Raw genomic sequence first — 19,109 nt, forward strand, 5'->3', positions numbered from 1 at the left:
CCCTCTCTGGAGACATTCAAAACCCTCCTGGACACATTCCTGCGTAACCTGCTCTTGGTGGCCCTGCCTTGGCAGGGGGTTGGACTGGATGATGTCCAGAGGTCACTTCCAACCCTAATGATTCTGTGATTCTGTACATCACTGAAATGCTAATAGCAGCCTTGTCAAAATATACAGGGTGACATTCATTACCTACAATGACTCACAAATAAGTTCAGGAATTCATGCATTAATAAATCATATTCTCTGAACCTCTTTGGCTGGAACAGCAAAGATCTCATGGGTCTCAAAGTAGGCATGTCTGATGCTAGAAACTCAAACAAGTATTTTTTAGTCCTTCAGTAAATTCAGTGCAGAAGTTTGATAAAAAATAAAATATATCTCCTTTATGCTTGTTCTCATGATTAATTTTACTTTCATTTTAAAAAGATGTAGTTTTGGTGGTTTGGATTTGGTTTGTTTTAAATAAAACATTTTTAAAAATCTATAAAACATATGTATTAGAGTCCAGATTGTTTACTCTTCTGCTTATGAAGAAAATGGAACATATCACAAAGGGTTTCAAAGTTATAGAACTAGTCAGATGGAAGAACCAACTATTATAGCCTCTATTTTCAGAGAAGAAGTCATAAATATATGAACAAGTTATTACGCTTTGATTATTTGTTGCTATTGTCCATGATGTTCAATGTCAACTACTGTAAGGTAATTATATTTTTCCTATTTCTCTTCTTTTACAGGCTAAGATAAATCACAAGATCTTGGTTTCCTCCAAGAGTATCTACGTAGATAGTTATTGTGGATGAGGTGTTACGTAGTGCATCTGAGCATAAAGGCATTACCAAGGAAAGCTTTAATTAACTTCCACTATTTCAATTTTCCTTGGCCTAAAAAAAAAAAAACCAAACAACCCAAATCACTTCACCATTTAAAAGAAAATCTCTTGGGGATATAAATGAGGACATCTTCAAATTATCCCTTCCTTTCAAATTAGTAGTTTCCTTAAGGATGATCGATTGACATCTGGTGCTATTACTGAGGTCAGGAATACTGAGTAATAGCAGTTGCAAATATTTTGTTTTGGATACTCACTTACTCTGAAGGAGGTTAAATCAAAGAAATTCCAAGGAATTATATACATGGACTGTTTATAGCAATATACATTAAAATGTAAAAGTTTAAATATTCCTAAGAAAATGCAAGCCAAAAGCAAACCAAGAAGCTCAGTTATAACCACCTGATCATAATTCAGTATTTTGCAAACTGATTCCGAGACAAACAGAATTTTTCCTCTGTTGCACCCAACCACAAATAGGAATCCATCTGCTGCCTGAAAATACAAGGATACCATATTTTAAAATATACATTTAAAAAATACAATGAATATTTATGACTACAAGGAAACATACTTTTAAACCTGATTTAATTAGCCAAATTATACATCACGCTAAAGAGCAACTAAGGTTACAAGGACCAAATCAGACCTTCAGCTACAGATAGCTAAAGTTTCTTAAACACAGCCTTGGGAAAAGAGGTGACCAGCTGCAAAACAGCTTAACTTAGGAGTCATCTTACAGATCTTGGCAAAGCCTGCTATTGCAGCAAAAGGAAAAAGAAAATAGCTGCAAATGAGAGAGTAAAGGGGTGCTGCTATAAGACAAAGTGCAAAAGCAAAGATTTTCTTTAGGGTATTATTTCTGCATCTTTTCCAAGGTTTAAAAATTTAAAATTAAGGAGAGCAAACAACTGAAACTATATTTATGTGTAATTAAAAGCATTCTCTATACTTGCATACAGACTTCAATAGCAACATAAAAACCTGTATGTATTAAATATGCAGACTGCATACAAATTTATTATCCCTTCAGGGGTTGCTGTCTGCCATGCTCACAAATCATCTTCTGTACCACTTAATGAAAAAGCCTGTACAGTGTACAAAGTTTATGAAGTTAACAAGTACAACAAAGCACTTGCCTGAAGAAAAAGAAGGGAAAACATTCTCCAACTAAAAACTCTATGGCAAGCTGTAATAAGGACATAATTCCACTTCCACTTACCCTAAGGATTAACTGTCGGAGCTCATCATCCTTTAGAAATGAAGGTTTATACCGGACTTCTGTATAGGAGCTAGTGGAACCTGGTAAGTAGATTATTTGCAGGCATAATGTCAAAAGTTACATTTTAAATTTACTTTAACAGAATTATACTTGGTTTGTATGTTGGAAGTTTTTTTGCAATCAAAACAGCTTAATTAAAAAAATTCCAAAAATATTATAAACTTCATAAACACACGCTAGTTAATGAATACAGGCACACCAGCAGTTTTTTCCTGCCCTTCACTTGGCATAAACCAAGGAAACTTCTGTTCAGATATCTTTAATGCATTGCTAAAGAAAGGGTATTATGAGAACTGCATTTTCTATAAACATTTCATAGGCCTATTTCAGAATCCTTAACATTCTCTTAATCTGAATAATTCCAATGCTTTCAATTGACTTCTGGCATGAATATTGCTTCATTAGCACTATATATCCAACAATTCGTAAAACACTTTGTTGCAGTTAAATCAAGTGTCACTAAATGTAGTGAGACTGACTCACTACATTTACTGTTCTAGCACCCATGGCAAAAATAACTCAAAAATAACTTTTAACCATTAAAAGCATTTCCACAACTTCTTCTATATTTTTGAGGTATATAGCAGTTGAACTTTCCAGCAAATTTCAGCATTCACCATAATCTCACATAGTATCCTGTACTTTCTTAAAGCATTTCTTTTAAAGATACGTGTAACAACTGTCTCAGATGGAGTCCAGTTTTCGTGTGCTACTGTTAAAATACAAATGTTTTGAGCTGAAGATTTCTTGTACATGATTGTTTATGCTGCAAGTGCAATTACTGCCCTGCTAATTTCTTTATGCAAAATTCTCCTCCTGCTTGGACCAATGGAACTCTAGAAAATCTTCCAACCTAAATTATTCTATGATTCTATTACTGTCGAGTTAGTAGAATAATTTGTCTCCTACACTCCTTTGACTTAAGTCTAATGGGGCCCTTATTAGATATGCTTACTCATAACCAATTTCTTTTTTTTTCATGCAGACAATCTTTGATCTTTTCTTGCAGCTGACCAAATTATTATGCTGAAACAGTGATGCCAAAAACCTGAAATCTTGTGTGCTGCTGGTAGATTATGCAATATGCAACTTGTATTTGGACATTCCAGCACTAAACCATTCACTGAGATCGATGATTACTTTACAGTTGCTAGCTGACTGAGAATACAAATTTTTGATACTTTTTTCTTGGTACTCTGTTGTAGTTTAACCCTAGCTGACAACTAAGCCCCATTCAGTTGCTCACTCACTCACTCCCCCACCTCAGTGGAATGGGGAGGAGAATCAGAGAGAAATAAAATAAAAGGTAAAACTTGTGGGTAAAGATAAAAACAGTTTAATAACTGAAATAAAGTAAAATATAACAACAGTAAGAAGAATAATAAAAGGAAATAGAAGAGAGAGAGCAATAAATCATAAGAGAGACAAGTGCTGCACAATACAATTGCTCACCACCCACTGACCAATACCCAGCCCAATCCGAGCAGTGATCAGTCCCTTCCAGGTAACTCCCCCGGTTTATATACTGGGCATGACATGCTGTGGTATGGAATACTGCTTTGGCTAGTTTAGCTCAGGTGTCCTGTCTCTGCTTCCTCACAGTTTCTTGTGCCACTGAGGGGCATGAGAGCCTGAAAAGTCCTTGATCAGAGCAAGTACTACTTAGCAACAACTAAAAACATCAGTGGGTTATCAGCATTGTTCTCAACCTACAGCCAAAACCACAGCACTGTACCAGGTACTAGGAAGAAAATTAACTCTATCCTAGCTGAAATCAGGACATAACTCTCTAATATTTCATGGTGTTTAAGACTTTAATGGAATGAAAGTGTAATCAAAGTCATCAATACTCTATTTGAGTATTGTCTTGAAACATTCCTTTTGACTACTATTCTTGCAGGAGGAAAAAAAAAAAAAAGTTTGAAAGATGACTATACCCAAACAACTTTTTCTTTAGTTTTACACAACTGGTTTTGGCTTTATGAAGTTACACTGTAAAAGACTTGAGTTCTCTGTGCTCTGCACTGGTGCAACTACTTACATTAGTTTCTTTAGGTAACCATTCACATAGCTTCCCATTGTTGAGGAGACTTTTTTCCTAATCTCACACTGGACAAACAACTCATCAGAAGCATTTGGTATTTTTTTTAATGATTTGGTCTTCAACTTAAACCCTTCCCAAGATTCAGCTGTTTGGGGGTTTTGTTTTGTTTGTTGGTGGGCTTTTTCTTGTCAATGGTTTCTAACAGGATGTTCTAAATTTTGAAGTCAACAGATAAACATGAAATTCCAATATAAAGGGTTGATGTAATCACAAACATGGGAATAACAGAAGAGTATGTGAACTATTTGCTTCTGTATTAGCAGGATAGCTGTTGGCATCCATACAACACCACAGGTATTCCTGTTGAAGAAGGTACGATGCAAAGTGGAGACATCACAAAACACATTTATTTTGGGGGCTGGAAAATAATGAAAGACAGACTTGCTTCATCATTGTAATTTTAAAAAATAATCAAGGAGTAATTTGACTGCAAGTCATACCCCTACAGACAAAAAATATCAGACACCAAAGGGTGACTTTTTTCCTGCTGTACTAAGCAAAATGAAGAAATGAAGTCCTGGAAGCCACAAACTTAAATTTAAATGAAGAACAGACTCAGAACTGAATTGAGCAAGGAAATGCAAAATAAATGACCTTTGATTTATTTAACATCAAAGAAGATACGGATTATGACTCCTGACAGACCAAGGACTTTCAGAATTAGTTCCCTAAAACCCACCTTTTAAAGATTTTAAGTGTTGCACAGCCATCCGTAACACTGTAAGCTTGTCTAGCTTTCGTGCCACTGGATTGCACTGAGGTATCATAGCAGATAATTCCTCTATCAAATTATTCATTTTGTCTCTTCTTCGTTTCTCTGTTTGACTGTGAGCCTCTCTAAGAAGAAAAAAATATTTTAAGAAAGATGTAGAACACATTATTTTCCTGATAATCTTAATCAACTAAATTTTGGGAATGGAACATATCATAAGAAGCACTGAAACAGCTTTTCATACACTACTTGTATTTGACAATTAAACTGGATTCACTTGAACAAAGCAGAAATGGTCACAATAATGTTGGGAAATATTAAGGGGGAAAAAGTATCTCAAGCAACAACTTGATTATCTGTGGCAGGAACAAGAGGCTATGAAAGCTTACAAAAGCTAAAATTCTTCCATTGACATCAAAGAGTCATCCCTGACACCTTATTGTATACCAGAGAACTTTTGATGTCATTAGTAATCACTGGAAGACATTTCTGTTCCCTGGCCCTCTATCTACCTGGCGGTCCTGTGTAACCAGGATGGGGTATGCATACTGATACTTTTTTTTAAAGAAAGAATGCTCTCAGCACTTGCTAAAGCATCACTGAACTCTGTTCTGCAATTTCACCAGAGCTATTTCAGAAAGTTTTCCCCTGCATTCACTGGATAAGGCGGGTAGAAAGGGTTTCAGCCTCTTTGCACATGTTGTGTCTCAGGTTTCATCTTTTGGTAAGCCTCTGTCCAAGAACTCAACCACAGAAAGAGAGCATCTCTTCCCGGACAATTTTCATCAGAAAACCCCTTCTAAGGCACATGACAGTGCACATCACAGCCATATTTATACCTCAGGTCATCTTCTCTTTAATTCTTTCTAGTGGAGTATCTTAGCTTTTCTAGCTGGTCTCTTCCCCTTTAACATTCTCCAGCAGATCAATCATAATTCATTCTATTCCCACCTTACCCAGAATACAAGCTAGTTACTCAATTAAAAAAGATTACTTTCCCTTCTGATTGAGACTAGGCACAGTGATAGTTAACCAAACTGAGGGACAACTGAAACTCCTCCTTTTAGTCATACTATAACAGAAGGTATTAAAGGTAATAGCATTAACTACACCTGGCCTGTTCAGAAAAAAGAGAGTACCATTTTAAAGACCTTGCTGTCTATTATTTTTATTATTTCTCCTAAAAATAAATCCCTTCTCCACACAAATAACTCTGGTCATTATCCAAGCAATTAGCTTTTCTCTCTCCAAGGACTCTTCAAAAAATTAATTTTATCAGCCTTCTCTTTCATTCCTCAGTTACAAAGGGGAAGGAAGAAAAACAAGTTTCCCAGTAAGCTTGAGAAGAGGAACACTGGAAGAAGATAACTGTTAAGCAAACCACCAAAGAATCTTCTGTTTATTTTTTTTCCCCTTCAACTCATGAACCAAAACTTAAAGACATGAATTAACAATACAAAATGCAAGTTACTGAAGCAATGTACAAAACAATCTTGTCTAGCAATCCGGGATACTACATAAAGAGAATTAATTTTGCAGTTAAACCAAAAAACCCTGTAAACGTATTTTGGAACATTTTCATTCCTTCCATTTTATGTAAATTACAGGAACACTTCACAATTATTTGCTAGCCTTCTTTATAAATAACGCTTTTGACAGAAGACTGGATTATGTATTTCTGCCTTGACATCTCTGTTCACATGAGAAATTAAAGACACTATTTTTAAAACAACTTTATAAAACAGCTCTAGTTTTATTAAGTGGCTTCTCTATCATTTCAAATATTTGGATGATTCATGACTGCATTCAGTCACACAGCATTTCAAATCTTACAAGTGCTTTATGTGAATTTCAATTTGGATGCAGGTAAGATGCGAATTCGAAATGCAATGGCAAACTTTAAATAATTCCCTATTCAAAAACTTGTTCCAGAACAAGAACTGTCTTAAAAGAATGCTTTAGGTGAATCCATTTTCAAGTGGGATAAATTTTAAATGCCTCCAAGTGCAGACAAGTCGAGAAAAAACAATTCTCAAATGCATACAGACTGAGTATCAGCTCCCCACTTTATATGGAACTTCAGTGTACTGCATTTAAACCTCACTGTGAAAATTTCAACCTCAGGTTTTTGCTAAACCATCTGACAGATTCTGCAATACATTAAAATTAGTAGGAAACAAAATCCTCAAGGAGGCTCTAAAAATTACTACACATTTGGGAGGCAGGGTGAGGAAAAGTTCACTGTTAAGTTTTTGATAGTTTTAACGAATGTTACCAACAAACTGATATTTTACTATTGTGAATATTAGAATTTGCTAGCAAAATGTACTTTTATTATAAATTAGTACCTGAAATCTTTTATTTTAACATGTTCTTCATCTTCACTCCTAGACAAAACAAAATACAGTTTTATATTGCATATTTAATACTAGGCATTTCTTTCCTCCCATGAAATTGAGAAAATACAGAAAATGCTACAAATTTACTATGGCTCTAACACAAGTGAATCCACAAAAATTCCTAAACCAAAAATAATCTAGAAAGTGAAGCATAAGAGACCAAAGCATAACTTCCAATATTCCATTCAGCTATGTGAAGATGTTATGGGGATATTTCATAATTATGGGGCTATTTTTATCATGGAGAAAAAAATTAATGGAACATTCAAATAACTTAAGTCCAGGCTTGATTTTATTTGTTTATATAAAGTTTACAAAAAAGAGTATCTGTTCATGTTTTTATTTCCAAAATCTTATTGTAAAATGATAAAAAAAGCAACCCCAGCCTACACTGGCTTTAAAATACACTTTAAATGCTTATGGTCAGAAAATGTAAAAATTAAGTATTTTCATATACCCGACAGCAATGACTGGAAAGTCTGTAATAAAACTGTAAGTGAAAGACAATCATAGTCCTTATATCATGAAAAACACTTGGCAACAGGAAAATATAAAGGATGATTCAAACAAAGGCAATAATCTTTCTTCTTCACTAAGATCACTGTATTATTCACCACCATCTATTAAGAATTTCAGAACATGGCCTAAGTTACTTTGCCAATTCAGTTTGCATGATTTGGTACTTGCAGGGAGGCAGTTTCCATACAAATACTGGGCATTCTTTCTTTGAAAGACAAACTGGTACAAATAGTTTTAGTCCTTCTATAGCAGTTCTTCAGCTATTTTTAATTCAGCAGTGGAAACACTTCATACAGTAGTCAACTCCATTCTAGAGGAGAGACCTGCTAACCTATGTCCATTTTGGAAGACACATTTGTTGTACCAGCAGGATTATAAGAAGACAGGCCAATCAGTCAGCAGCTGTTTCCTATGAGAAATGGAAGTAGGAAGTAGGACAGTTGGAGATTACAACTTTAGGAAAGACCCCAAAAGCTGCTTCCACCTGTAGCTAAGCACTGACACCGGTGAGGTTCCAGGAGCCAGAGCCAAATTAACACTGACTCCAGCTCATCACCCTGAGATTTCACTGAACCCAGGAATCTTCTGGACAGTCTGATAAACCCAAACATGAAACTAGGTTGGGCTCAGAAGATGCTAGGATTTCTCCTCAGTGAAACTGTCAGTAATAACTAACTTTTTCTTTCATTTTAAAAGAAACTTTTACCAGAAATGTGCATGTATTATGAACTCAAACAGAAGTTATATTGTCTGACCATAAGAGAAGGGGTAAGGGGAAGCCAGACTAACTGCAGTGCAGCATGTGGCCTATTAACTATATCTCCCTTCTCCCACAGGAGCTCCACTTGGAGAAGAAAGTAGAGCAAATCTGCTGCTTTACCTTGCACACTGTGTGCAACTCTGGGCCCCATAATTTAAGAAGGATGTGAAAGTCCTTGAATGAGTCCAGAGGAGGATAACAAAGCCGGAGAAAGGACGGTAAGGAATGCCCTATAAGGAGCAGCAAAGGACTCCAGGTTTGTCTAATTTTGAGAAAAGGAGGCTCGGGGGTGACCTCATTGCTCTCTACAGCTTCCTGAGAAGGGGGTGTGGAGAGGGAGGTGCTGAGCTCTTCTTCCTGTATCCAGTGATAGGAATGTGGGAATGGTTCAAAGATGTGCCAGAGGAGGTTTAGACTGGACATTAAGAATCATTCCTTTACCTAGGGTGGTCAAACAGTAGAACAGGCTTCTGAGAAAGCTGACTGATGCCACAAGCCTGTTGGTGTTTAAGAAGCATTTGGCAATGCCTTTAACAATATACTTTAACTTCTGATCAGCCCTGAAGTGGTCAGGCAGTTAGATTATATGATCACGGTATGTCCCTTTCCAACTGAAACATTTTATTCTATTTCATAAAAAAGAACAGTGTACAGCTAGATATAAACCAATACATTTTCTAAGTAAGGTATCCAGATACAGAAATAGAAATCACAACAAAGCAATCATGTAATTAATAACTATCCTGTAACATATATACACAAAGGGTTTACTTATGCTGCACAGCCAATCTTAACTCTGGTTTGTCACCTTGTAACATCGTAGCACTATTTAACATAGTTGTGGTAGTTCTATTTTAAAAAGCATGCGACAAGGTTAAAACAAAAAAAGCCTTTACATGCACCAATCCTAGAGGAGTACAAAACCTTTCCTCCACCTCCCTAGTCTTCTTATTTAGGTGCTGCTTTTCATTCATTCCCATTGAGGTAAGGCAAGCCTTAACTTGAATGCTAACAAGTCTGGTAAAGTTATAAGCAAGCCAGAGTGTCTTTTTAGAAAAAAATATTAGAAAACCTTAACATTGCATGGACCTATGCATCCTGTTAATTAGCTGTATGTTTATCACCTTGTGCTGTATGAAGACCTGCTCTTAAACAAAGCATTCTTTAACATAAGAAACCCACATAGCTCATCTAGCCAAACAGAACACGTTTTTCACACTAAACCCAGAAATGGAATGATTTATAAAACATACCTTTTCTGAAGCTCACCATCAACTTCAACTGTATCTCTGCAGAAACAGGTAATTATGTTAAGCAAAACACAGTTTGAAGCACAAAAACAAGACTTGACGTACCCAATGAAAAAAGTCACAGAAAAATTTTAGTGGATTCCACTTGATCAGTTATTTTCAGCAAGAACATTAGTTTTTAGAAACTAATCACTAGTTCTGATAAAATAATGCGTTTTCGATTAGTATTTCAACTTGAACTTGTTATGACAGAAGTTTCATTAAATCAGAAAGATATCCAAACTTCAAGGAAACATTATTGATGAGCCAGCACTTTTACTGAACAGGTAAATAAAACCCAAGAATGGCAGCATGTTTTTTTTTTTCAGAAACTAATGTATTTCTGGAGTTTTCAGTGATCTATGAGATACATTTGAATCTCCAAGTCGACAACTGATACGTATCAACATCCACAGTATTGCTACATTCTGTAGATCAATGGACTGTATGTAAAAGAAGCAGTGATTAAAAAGACTTGCTTTAAAAATCACAAATACATGTAGATTTCCTACTTTCCCCCTTTTTAAATGTAGATTTTATGCACAAGTTTGGAGATACTTGTAATGTATTAGATCTACAGACTGACTTTTGTCCCTTACTTCTGGCTGATTAACACAGTTTTGATTGGATCACTTTTAAAAGTTATTTTTCTATGTAAATGCTTATTTGGTTAACTGTCATCTATTTTGCAGTTAAAAGAGGAGAAGGCAGCCGAAAGTATCATCTCACTAGTCAAGCGTGACCCACTTAAAAAAAGACTGAGCACTACTGTAAGACAGTTCTCTTTTTTAGGTCACAGGTCTATTTGCGCATTTAAGTAAAACGCTGCCCTGGTCACTGAAGAAACATTTCTGATTCTTCGGTACTAGATCAAAGAGCTTAACTAGTAATTGTGTTTCACACTTTAAGGTAATATTCTAGTGTGAGACTTCAGCAACTTAGTACCAATTTGCTGCAAAGAGAACTTGCCTTTACTAGCAGGCAAAGAAGGGGGGAAAAAAAAACCAAACAAAAAAAATAGTTGGGATTGAAATTTCAGCATTAGAGACACACTACCCAGACACTTCAAGCCAGGAAATTGCATTATAGAATCCTACACATATCCCTTTGATTTAGGGATTATTTTTGCTATTTTTAATAAATCAGGACAGTCAGAGAATGTGCTTGGAAGAAATTGCAATAAATAATGGTAATAAACAAAAGAAAGAGGATTCAACACGTTGCGTAAGTAACAGATGAATGTCTCAAGTTTATGTTGAGACACATGCAGAATTGATTTACTTACTGGTTATCAGAATCGCTTCCTTTGCGCTTCCTTGGAATCTCAGCCACAGAAGCATTGAAAGAAGTGGTGGTAGCAGGCTTAGTTGCTGGATTCATGAGGCTGGGTACTCCAGAAGCAATGCACGAGTTTCCATCTATTGAGAAATTATCTGTGAATGAGGAAAAAAAAAAGCTCAATGTCCAGTTAGAGCTGTATTACCATGTATGCATGGATTTTCATTTGGGAAAAAAAAAAAAAAACAACAAAAAACCCAACAGTTCGGGAGTAGCTTCTATGCCTCTGACAAAAAAAAAAACCACAAACCAAAAACATAAAGGTTGCACTGGTACCACCTAAGTACAGAAAAAAGTACATTGTCTTTCCACAGTCCTGTAATGATCTCATCAACCCAATCAACACACCAATGCAACATAAAATACACCTATTCTCCTCCTCATGCCATCTTGGCAGACTACACTTATAATTCCCCAGTACCTCAAACATCCTGCTGCAAAATCACAAGATGTGGCATTAGCAGAACAAAATACTGCAACTAAAAGTAAATTAAATTTAGAGAGTGAACTGTGGTTTTTAAACAAGCTGGATATCTGAAAAATGAAAGTTTGCCATAACAATGTTTCTGACAAAATCTGTAATTACACACAGTATTAGTCAAGTAATTAAGAAGAGTCTCGAAAGCTTGACAAGTTCTACCTCAAAGTTCCCTTCACAATTTTCTTCCCAAGGAGAACCATTTTGTTTCTGGGAGGGACAGAAGTCACAAGCAAAAATAATACTAGTAACCTACTGAGAAAGAAGAGTCTCAAGAAACCTAAGCTCTATTACACTTTTTCCCTACATCACTGCAAAGCTATCACAAAGAATCACTCAACTGATGTCTAGGTAAAGATCAGAATTAACTCTGTTCCAGCAAATGCAGGCCCTCCTTTAGGCTTCATGTGCTAGTGAGGCAAGAATCCTATGTCATACATCTAAAAACAATAAAGCATTAACTCCATGAAGGGACAGATGAGGGACTGAGAGTGGTTATTTAAGGACGCGAGCATCTCCTAGTTTTAGCAGAAGGCAAAACCCAAGATGAGTGCTTTGAAAATCTAGCAGGAAGAAAATCTGGATATTTTATTGTGAGGTTTTTCTCCTTTTTTTTTTAAACACTTGTGCCGTCTGTAAATGATAGGTAAATATGGACAAACAAAGTGATACACAGTATATGTTTTTTTCCTCTTAGGTGTAAGCACATCTTACACTGGAAATATTTTCTAGGTTCTCATTTTCAGTTGGAATATGACTCTGGAGAGTTACATGAAAATAGGCTAATACTTGAACAGCTTGCCTGGTCTTCCACTAATCCTCAGCCAGACTATATGGAGTTAGCCCCTGTTTTATTTTAGAAAGCTCTTTAACTCATTAAGTCACATGGGAAGTTTCATAAAAAGAGGTGGAAGCTCAAAGAATCAATAAATACTTGACAAGTAACAGCCTTTGGTCATCTGCAACAAAAAGAAAGTTACTTCAAATACACAACATATTTAAGTTGGTGATATTACAAATATATAACATCACAAATACTACAAGGGCACAAATGGCAGATGCTTGAAATATTTTTATGATTAATCAGCACTTCGTAATAGCCTTAATTTATATTTATACTGTAAATCCATGCAATTACAAAACAAACAACACCCTATCCCCCCCCAAAAAAAAACAAAATCCCAAAGGAACTCTGTATTTATAAAGAGTAGTTTTAATTCACTTAGTTCATAGCAGCCTATAATTACTAGATTAAGTTATCAAAGTATAATCATACTTCATGAATATTCGTGAAGGAGTACTTACTGAACAGAAACCTACATGTATCAAAGACAAGAATGCCCTCAACACAACAGATCCTTCAGTCCTGGAACAAAGCAGGACAGAACAGACCCACTGACCTAAATACTCCTTCACACACAGATGGCCAGCTTGCTTTCTAAACCACTTCCCTTTAAAGGCACAACATGAAAGGCACCATTTAGAGCTTTTCCAACTTAGCCTTCATATTATCAAAATACTGTTTTTTGACTCACACCCAAGCAACAAATTCTGAATACTGCACTTCTCCACATTTCCTAATAATTCTCTTTAACCAAAATACAAAAACATTTAGATTACCAGCAATGATGATCTGTTACGAACTTCTGCGCTAAAACGTTTACGTGATAAATTGAATCCTGTCACTGTGACAAACTAGATGCCATGTTAAATGCCATCTAACTAAATGCTGGTAAGATAGCTGGTTGTTCTTAGACAAAATATAAGGTTAAGAATCTGTATTGATCCCCGACATGTACAGTAGGTAGCATATATTCCTTATATACATTCTTTCAGATTCTCAATATAAATCCCAAACAAGTAGAGAAATAAATTTAAAGCTTCAGAACTATCAAAGATAGTAGAAGAGTATTTATTTGGAATTTAACAAACAAGAGTAAATCTTTTTAATACCTACTACTCATTGAACAAGAAGCAGACAGAGCATAAAGCTAAGTCAGCTTCAAGAAGTCAGTAAGAGCTCTTTAAAATAATATCGTAGGACTTTATAATAGCTATCATTATGGTACTAGGTGATTCAAGGTCTATATTGCAGTCTATAATGAAAGATTTATTTACTTCTCTGGTTATACCATTTTGGGAGAGCTGGATAAAGGATTTAAAAATCTTAGGGTTCGCAAAGAGAATGGGCTTGGATGCACCCCAATAACCTGGGTGTGCCCCTACAATGGGAAAAAGATGGATTCTTACCTTTCATTTGCGCTCCTGGCTGACTTAGTATCAAATTCTGTCAATATTTTCATACTATTGACATCAAAACCAAATACCCCTAAGAACATATGAAGCAAAACTAAATGTCTTCTAATTTCATAGCAGTCTTGCTTCTTGAAAAATATCATCCAGGAAGACTATTCATTATTACAAGTTTATTTTCCTGGAAAACCAAAATCAGTAAATTTTTAAACAACCAGAAATAGTTTAATTCAACTAGAGGTATTTTGTTTTACCACTCCAAAGGCTATTAGTTACACTAGTCTGGTTTGCAAATCAAATAAAATTCCAACTGAGAAATGACAATAAAAAACCCCAAAATGTTCCTTTCAAAGTTCTGCTAATGCCCTAGCACCGAATTGCAATTATTTGAATTGTAATAGTAAGATTTGAATTAGAATGGTAAGTGAATAGTTCTTCAAATACATATGTCTATTTATGATGTTTGGCTCTCAGTACAAAGCATATATGCTTATCTATATTAAAAATTAAAATTTTAAAAGCATAATATGCACATCAGGACAGATCTCTGAAAAAAAAACAAAGGTGTTGGTGAGGAAGTGAACAACTGCAAATGAGCTGCATGAAACTACTGTTCAGGTGTGGGATATGAAGTAAAGACATACAAAATCAGCTATATTCCTATGTTCAGCGTAAGTCACATGCAATGCATTAAGAAACAAGCTTTGGGAGACTCTATGTTTTTCCAATTACTGACAATAATATTTTCTAAACGCATGCCACATTCCTGAGCTGTTTTCTCCACCAACAGCTTTAAGGTTTCCAGTTCCTAAACAAACACGATCTATTAGAAAAGGCTTATGGCCAAACTCCACCAGCCATAAAAGGTGAGATTCATCTGAACAAATAAAGATGTCCACATCTGAAAGAGGCATTCTAGTCCCTCTTGGAGGGAAGAACACATTTCTAGGGTGATTCATCTCTACCTAAAATAGATTCCTACAGTTGGCTAGATGAAATACAACATTTCTAGGGTGATTCATCTCGATCTAAAATAGATTCCTACAGTTGGTTAGATGAAATGCAGTCCAAGAGTGTTCAGTAATTATACAAAGACCAAAGTAACTAGCTCAGACTTGGGTTTCTACTCTGTGGACATCTAAAGATAAATGAGACGAATTCCACTGAACGTGGCTATTAAACCATCATGCAATTCTTAAAATACACCAGCCACAGACAGCACCTGTTTGTGTCACATGTAACCAGTTTAAGCGCAAGACAGTATTTAAAATGATTGCCTTAATTATTCTGTACAACCTCATGACCCACTCACCCTGCTATGAAAGGTTAACTTTTCTAGCTAGTTTACTCCTCATAGGCTTTCCTAAAATGCTACTTTAGACTTTTTAGACTCGTCAAAAGGAAATCATAAAAGATATGCGCTTAAAAAAATCAGCAGAAAAATACAAGCCATGTAAGTATTAATGAATTTAATAAAAAGGCTGTCAGTCAGCCCCATTTAGCCAGTTTATAAAAAGAACATCTAAATCCATCTATCAGGATCTTACAGTAAAGTATACTTGAAATAAAATGTCAATGAATAAGTGCATTTATAAAACTTACGGGTGGCGCTCTTCATAGTCTGTGAAAAATGTACACACCAGACTTGGAGAAAGGTCGCAGCTCTGCAGCTGCTTAAGTTAACAATGTGGTGACACTAGCACAATCTTTCTAAGAATAAGAAGGCACTTTTAATCCAGCTTCCTATTTTGAAACACTTTCTGGCAGAAGGGAGGTAGAAGAAAGAAGCTGCTTTGAATTGAAATTTTTAAGACCACAGATGCCATGGACTATTACACGTGCATTTTCTAAATGTACATTCCTGGCAGACACAAAAAACTTTACTTACAAATTCAAGCTTTGAGAAGTTTAAAGAAGTCAAAACTATGTTAGAAGTGACTGTAGTTAAAGCAGCACATAACGGTTCTTTAGTGTCACCAGGTGAGTTACTAAAACTGCAATCTACTCACACAAGCTCATCGGCTACGTCTACAGTAGTAAATACAATACCATAACAGCAACAGGTCAGTAGAGAGAAGCAGCTGGTTCACAAGCCCCTGTTTCTAATTTGTAAGTAGTTCAGGGAGCTTACACTAAATCACATTTAGTCTGGTTCACTGGGCCAAAAATCCTTACAATGCATGTATTTGAAAGCTGTCTGAGAACAAACCACTGGTTCAGTCCCTTATGTTTGGAGTTGGAGTATGTTTGGTATGTGCCTGGAGTGGCCCTAACCTTGCTACAAAAAGATTCTAGTTTAGTTTCTTCTGAAAGGAATCCAGTTCATTTATACCAAAATTGCTGTTCAAACCAAACCCATGAGCAGGAAGTGGGGAGGATGGGATTCAGTTCAAACCAGTGCTATTGCTCTGAACCAAAATGCAGATGTGCACACAGACTCTGAGTACTTGCGTGATTTCAGTGTCTCAGTCTAAAATCCTTGGGAGCACACAGTCATACAAAGAAGCAGATATATATGTATATGCACTCAAATCTAGGCAAAGAAGCAACCTACATTTTCTAAACTAAGGTACTACTCGAGATGCCAAGTTGGATTCTTACGTTTTGTCAAATTGACATGTGGGTTTTTTTAAGGCATAAGATGTCTCTGATTACCTAAGCAATTACAGAGTTATCTATCTATACATGCAGCACAGAGGGTAGCTAGTGAGTCAAATAGTTTCAAATAATTGTATGTAATGTAAAATAAATTGCTTTATCTTAATATGGAGAGTTTGGGCTTTTTTCTAAAATTATTTTAATGAATTCTTACTGCAGATTTTCATCAGAGAATGGGAAAACTATACTTATATGCTACATACATACAGGACCGTATGAGGAAGGAAGTTACAGGTGCTGTGATATGCATCTGTTTACAGGTCCTGCAGATCTGAGCACCTATAAAACAAAGAACCATATTTTCTAAACAGGGATGAGAGTTGTGTTAAACAGATTGATTGATTTTAGAGCTTTAAAATAGGCCACGAAAAGCATCTTCAGACTAGTTATAGCAAGTGGCATTCATGTCATAGCCCACAGTATCTCTTACTGAAAGTACGGGCAACAATTTTCATTGGAGTTCTGAAAACAGTAGGAATGTACCACCTAAAACATTTGGGGTTCCTCCCACCCCCATTTTATAAGCATGCGTAATGCAGGAGCAAGATACGGAAATTTCAATAATGAAACCATCTTATCATTCTATACAGAGAATAAACTCTTACAGGTTAATTTAAGAACATTGGATTTGTTTTTAATATCACAAAATGACGAAAGGAAAAATTACAATATCCCGAATTATAGACATTTATATCAAACATTAACATGGGCAACTTTCCACATCTATTTTTACCACTCAGAAGAGTAGTCAAGAATCACAAGCAATTAAACACCTACCAGTTAAACAACACATTTACTTAATAGATTTCAAACACCAAGTATTTGGCCAAACCTATTAGCGTATTAAAAAGAAGACTGTAACCAGCTAATGAAAAGGTACTACACAAGCCCTTGAAAGACTACCCTGCTTTCCCAGTCACTTTCAGGCTCAAACCAGGTCACTGACAGAAATCAAGAGTCTCATATATCCTAGCTCATTACTGTAAAAAAAACCAAACACCCCACCTCTCTCTAATCAAACACAGATAAAGGAATGGAGGGTAGCTGTTTTCTTATAACTTTTTGATTCATATTATTGCAAAATTCTGATTCTCATCAAGTCAGCTGCAGAATTTCCATGGGTTTAGCTGGCTCTGGAGTTCAGAACAACAATCCACTTCCCACAGTCACCCACCAGCTTATTTCTTCTTAAAATGAATTTGATTCTTTGTTGATGTGAACTGTCCAGTTTACAGTTTGCTTTATATAATGTGCAAGTATACCAACAATAATGTGTACACTCAAGTGAAAAAACCCTGTTTAAGCAGCTAACCCTAGTGTGCACCTATTCCACAAAAATTAAGATACTTTTATCTTAAAACAAAACCAGAAAAAAAAACAAAACAGACCTGTCTCTTCAAAATCCGTTAGAACAGGTATAAGCATGGGTAACAAAAGAAACAAGGGAGGAGGGCTTCTTTCACAATCAAACATGAAAGCCTATGGTTTGTTGCTTTCCCAAACAAATTTGTAAATAGAAATGTCTGCATATTTGGAATTTTCCTTATTTTGATTATTTCCTTTCCCCACAATATGTGCATGATATAGAAACGATAAAGCCTTATTCTAAGCACAATTTAACAGATTGCCAAAACTCTATCAAAACCCCCACTTTGTTTTCAAACATTAAATTACTTGCTACAAAATCCTACCAGTTATTTACACAATCAAGCAGCAGAGGCAGAATAATGCCAATCATTCTAAACAACCAGGATACTCATATACATTAAAACACATATAACCCAACGGACGTTTAGGAAACAACTATTAAAAACCTGTAAGAACTCGTGCTAATGAACAGAACTGCAGTGATGACTTGGGAGAGGTTTGCTCACTTGTTTCTCAAAACCCCGTGCAAAAAACCACTTATTTCACCTCGGGAAAGCAACATACTCGTTTCAAAGCAGGAGGAGCACGAACAGCTGTCGATGGTTTACAACTAGCCTTGCTTTAGTAGCAGAAAGTTATGATTAAGAACAAGGAAGAAACATCAAACCCTGGTCACCATACAAGCGTGGGCATGCACACACACACACAGAGTCAAAATCATGGTACATAAATTACTACATTATGTTACCTAGCATATTAGGAACACATAAACCAGGCAAATACATATCAGAAACAACAAACTACACACTAAGTTACAAAAGCCATGACATTTTTAGTCCACGCCACACAGTGCGGTGACACATCTGTAACAAACAGAAGCACAGAGTGAACATTATACTCGGGAATTCTCTGTGAGTGCACAACATAACGCCTGGTAACACCCACCCTTGGTACGTTTACTGAACTTCACCAGGAGAAAGGAGTTTGCAGCGTTCAGGTTACAGTTTGAGCCAGCCGGCGCGCAGGCAACAGCGTGAATTCAAACAAAACCCACCACAAACCCTCACCACCACAGAGCGATACTGGGAACCTGACTAGACCGACGTGCCCCCAC

At 36.0% G+C, this 19,109-nt stretch overlaps 1 protein-coding gene across 6 annotated transcripts in view; it reads right to left on the reverse strand.

Moving 5' to 3' along the window:
• The window catches only part of BMAL2 (basic helix-loop-helix ARNT like 2), a 38,095-nt gene that overhangs the window by 18,637 nt on the left and 349 nt on the right, over nucleotides 1-19,109 (reverse strand). For 3 of the 6 annotated variants that reach the window (XR_008974719.1, XM_057427758.1, XM_057427790.1), the window contains exons 2-7: nucleotides 11,186-11,333; nucleotides 9,865-9,900; nucleotides 7,282-7,320; nucleotides 4,901-5,058; nucleotides 2,058-2,137; nucleotides 1,238-1,330 (exon numbers count right to left, since the gene is read on the reverse strand). Coding sequence is in view for 5 of the 6 variants with exons in the window: in XM_057427758.1 (XP_057283741.1) it covers nucleotides 1,238-1,330; nucleotides 2,058-2,137; nucleotides 4,901-5,058; nucleotides 7,282-7,320; nucleotides 9,865-9,900; nucleotides 11,186-11,333 (554 nt within the window). In the remaining variant the exon portion in view is untranslated. Of the gene's footprint in view, nucleotides 1-1,237; nucleotides 1,331-2,057; nucleotides 2,138-4,900; nucleotides 5,059-7,281; nucleotides 7,321-9,864; nucleotides 9,901-11,185; nucleotides 11,334-18,949; nucleotides 19,091-19,109 lie in introns of those variants that run through there. The other 3 variants (XM_057427781.1, XM_057427766.1, XM_057427773.1) reach the window with 3 other exon arrangements.

Source organism: Pezoporus wallicus, unplaced genomic scaffold (assembly GCF_028554395.1).
Source record: "Pezoporus wallicus isolate ANWC-B61680 ecotype Strahan unplaced genomic scaffold, APGP_CSIRO_Pwel_v1 scaffold_3294, whole genome shotgun sequence".
Classification (NCBI taxonomy): domain Eukaryota; kingdom Metazoa; phylum Chordata; class Aves; order Psittaciformes; family Psittacidae; genus Pezoporus; species Pezoporus wallicus.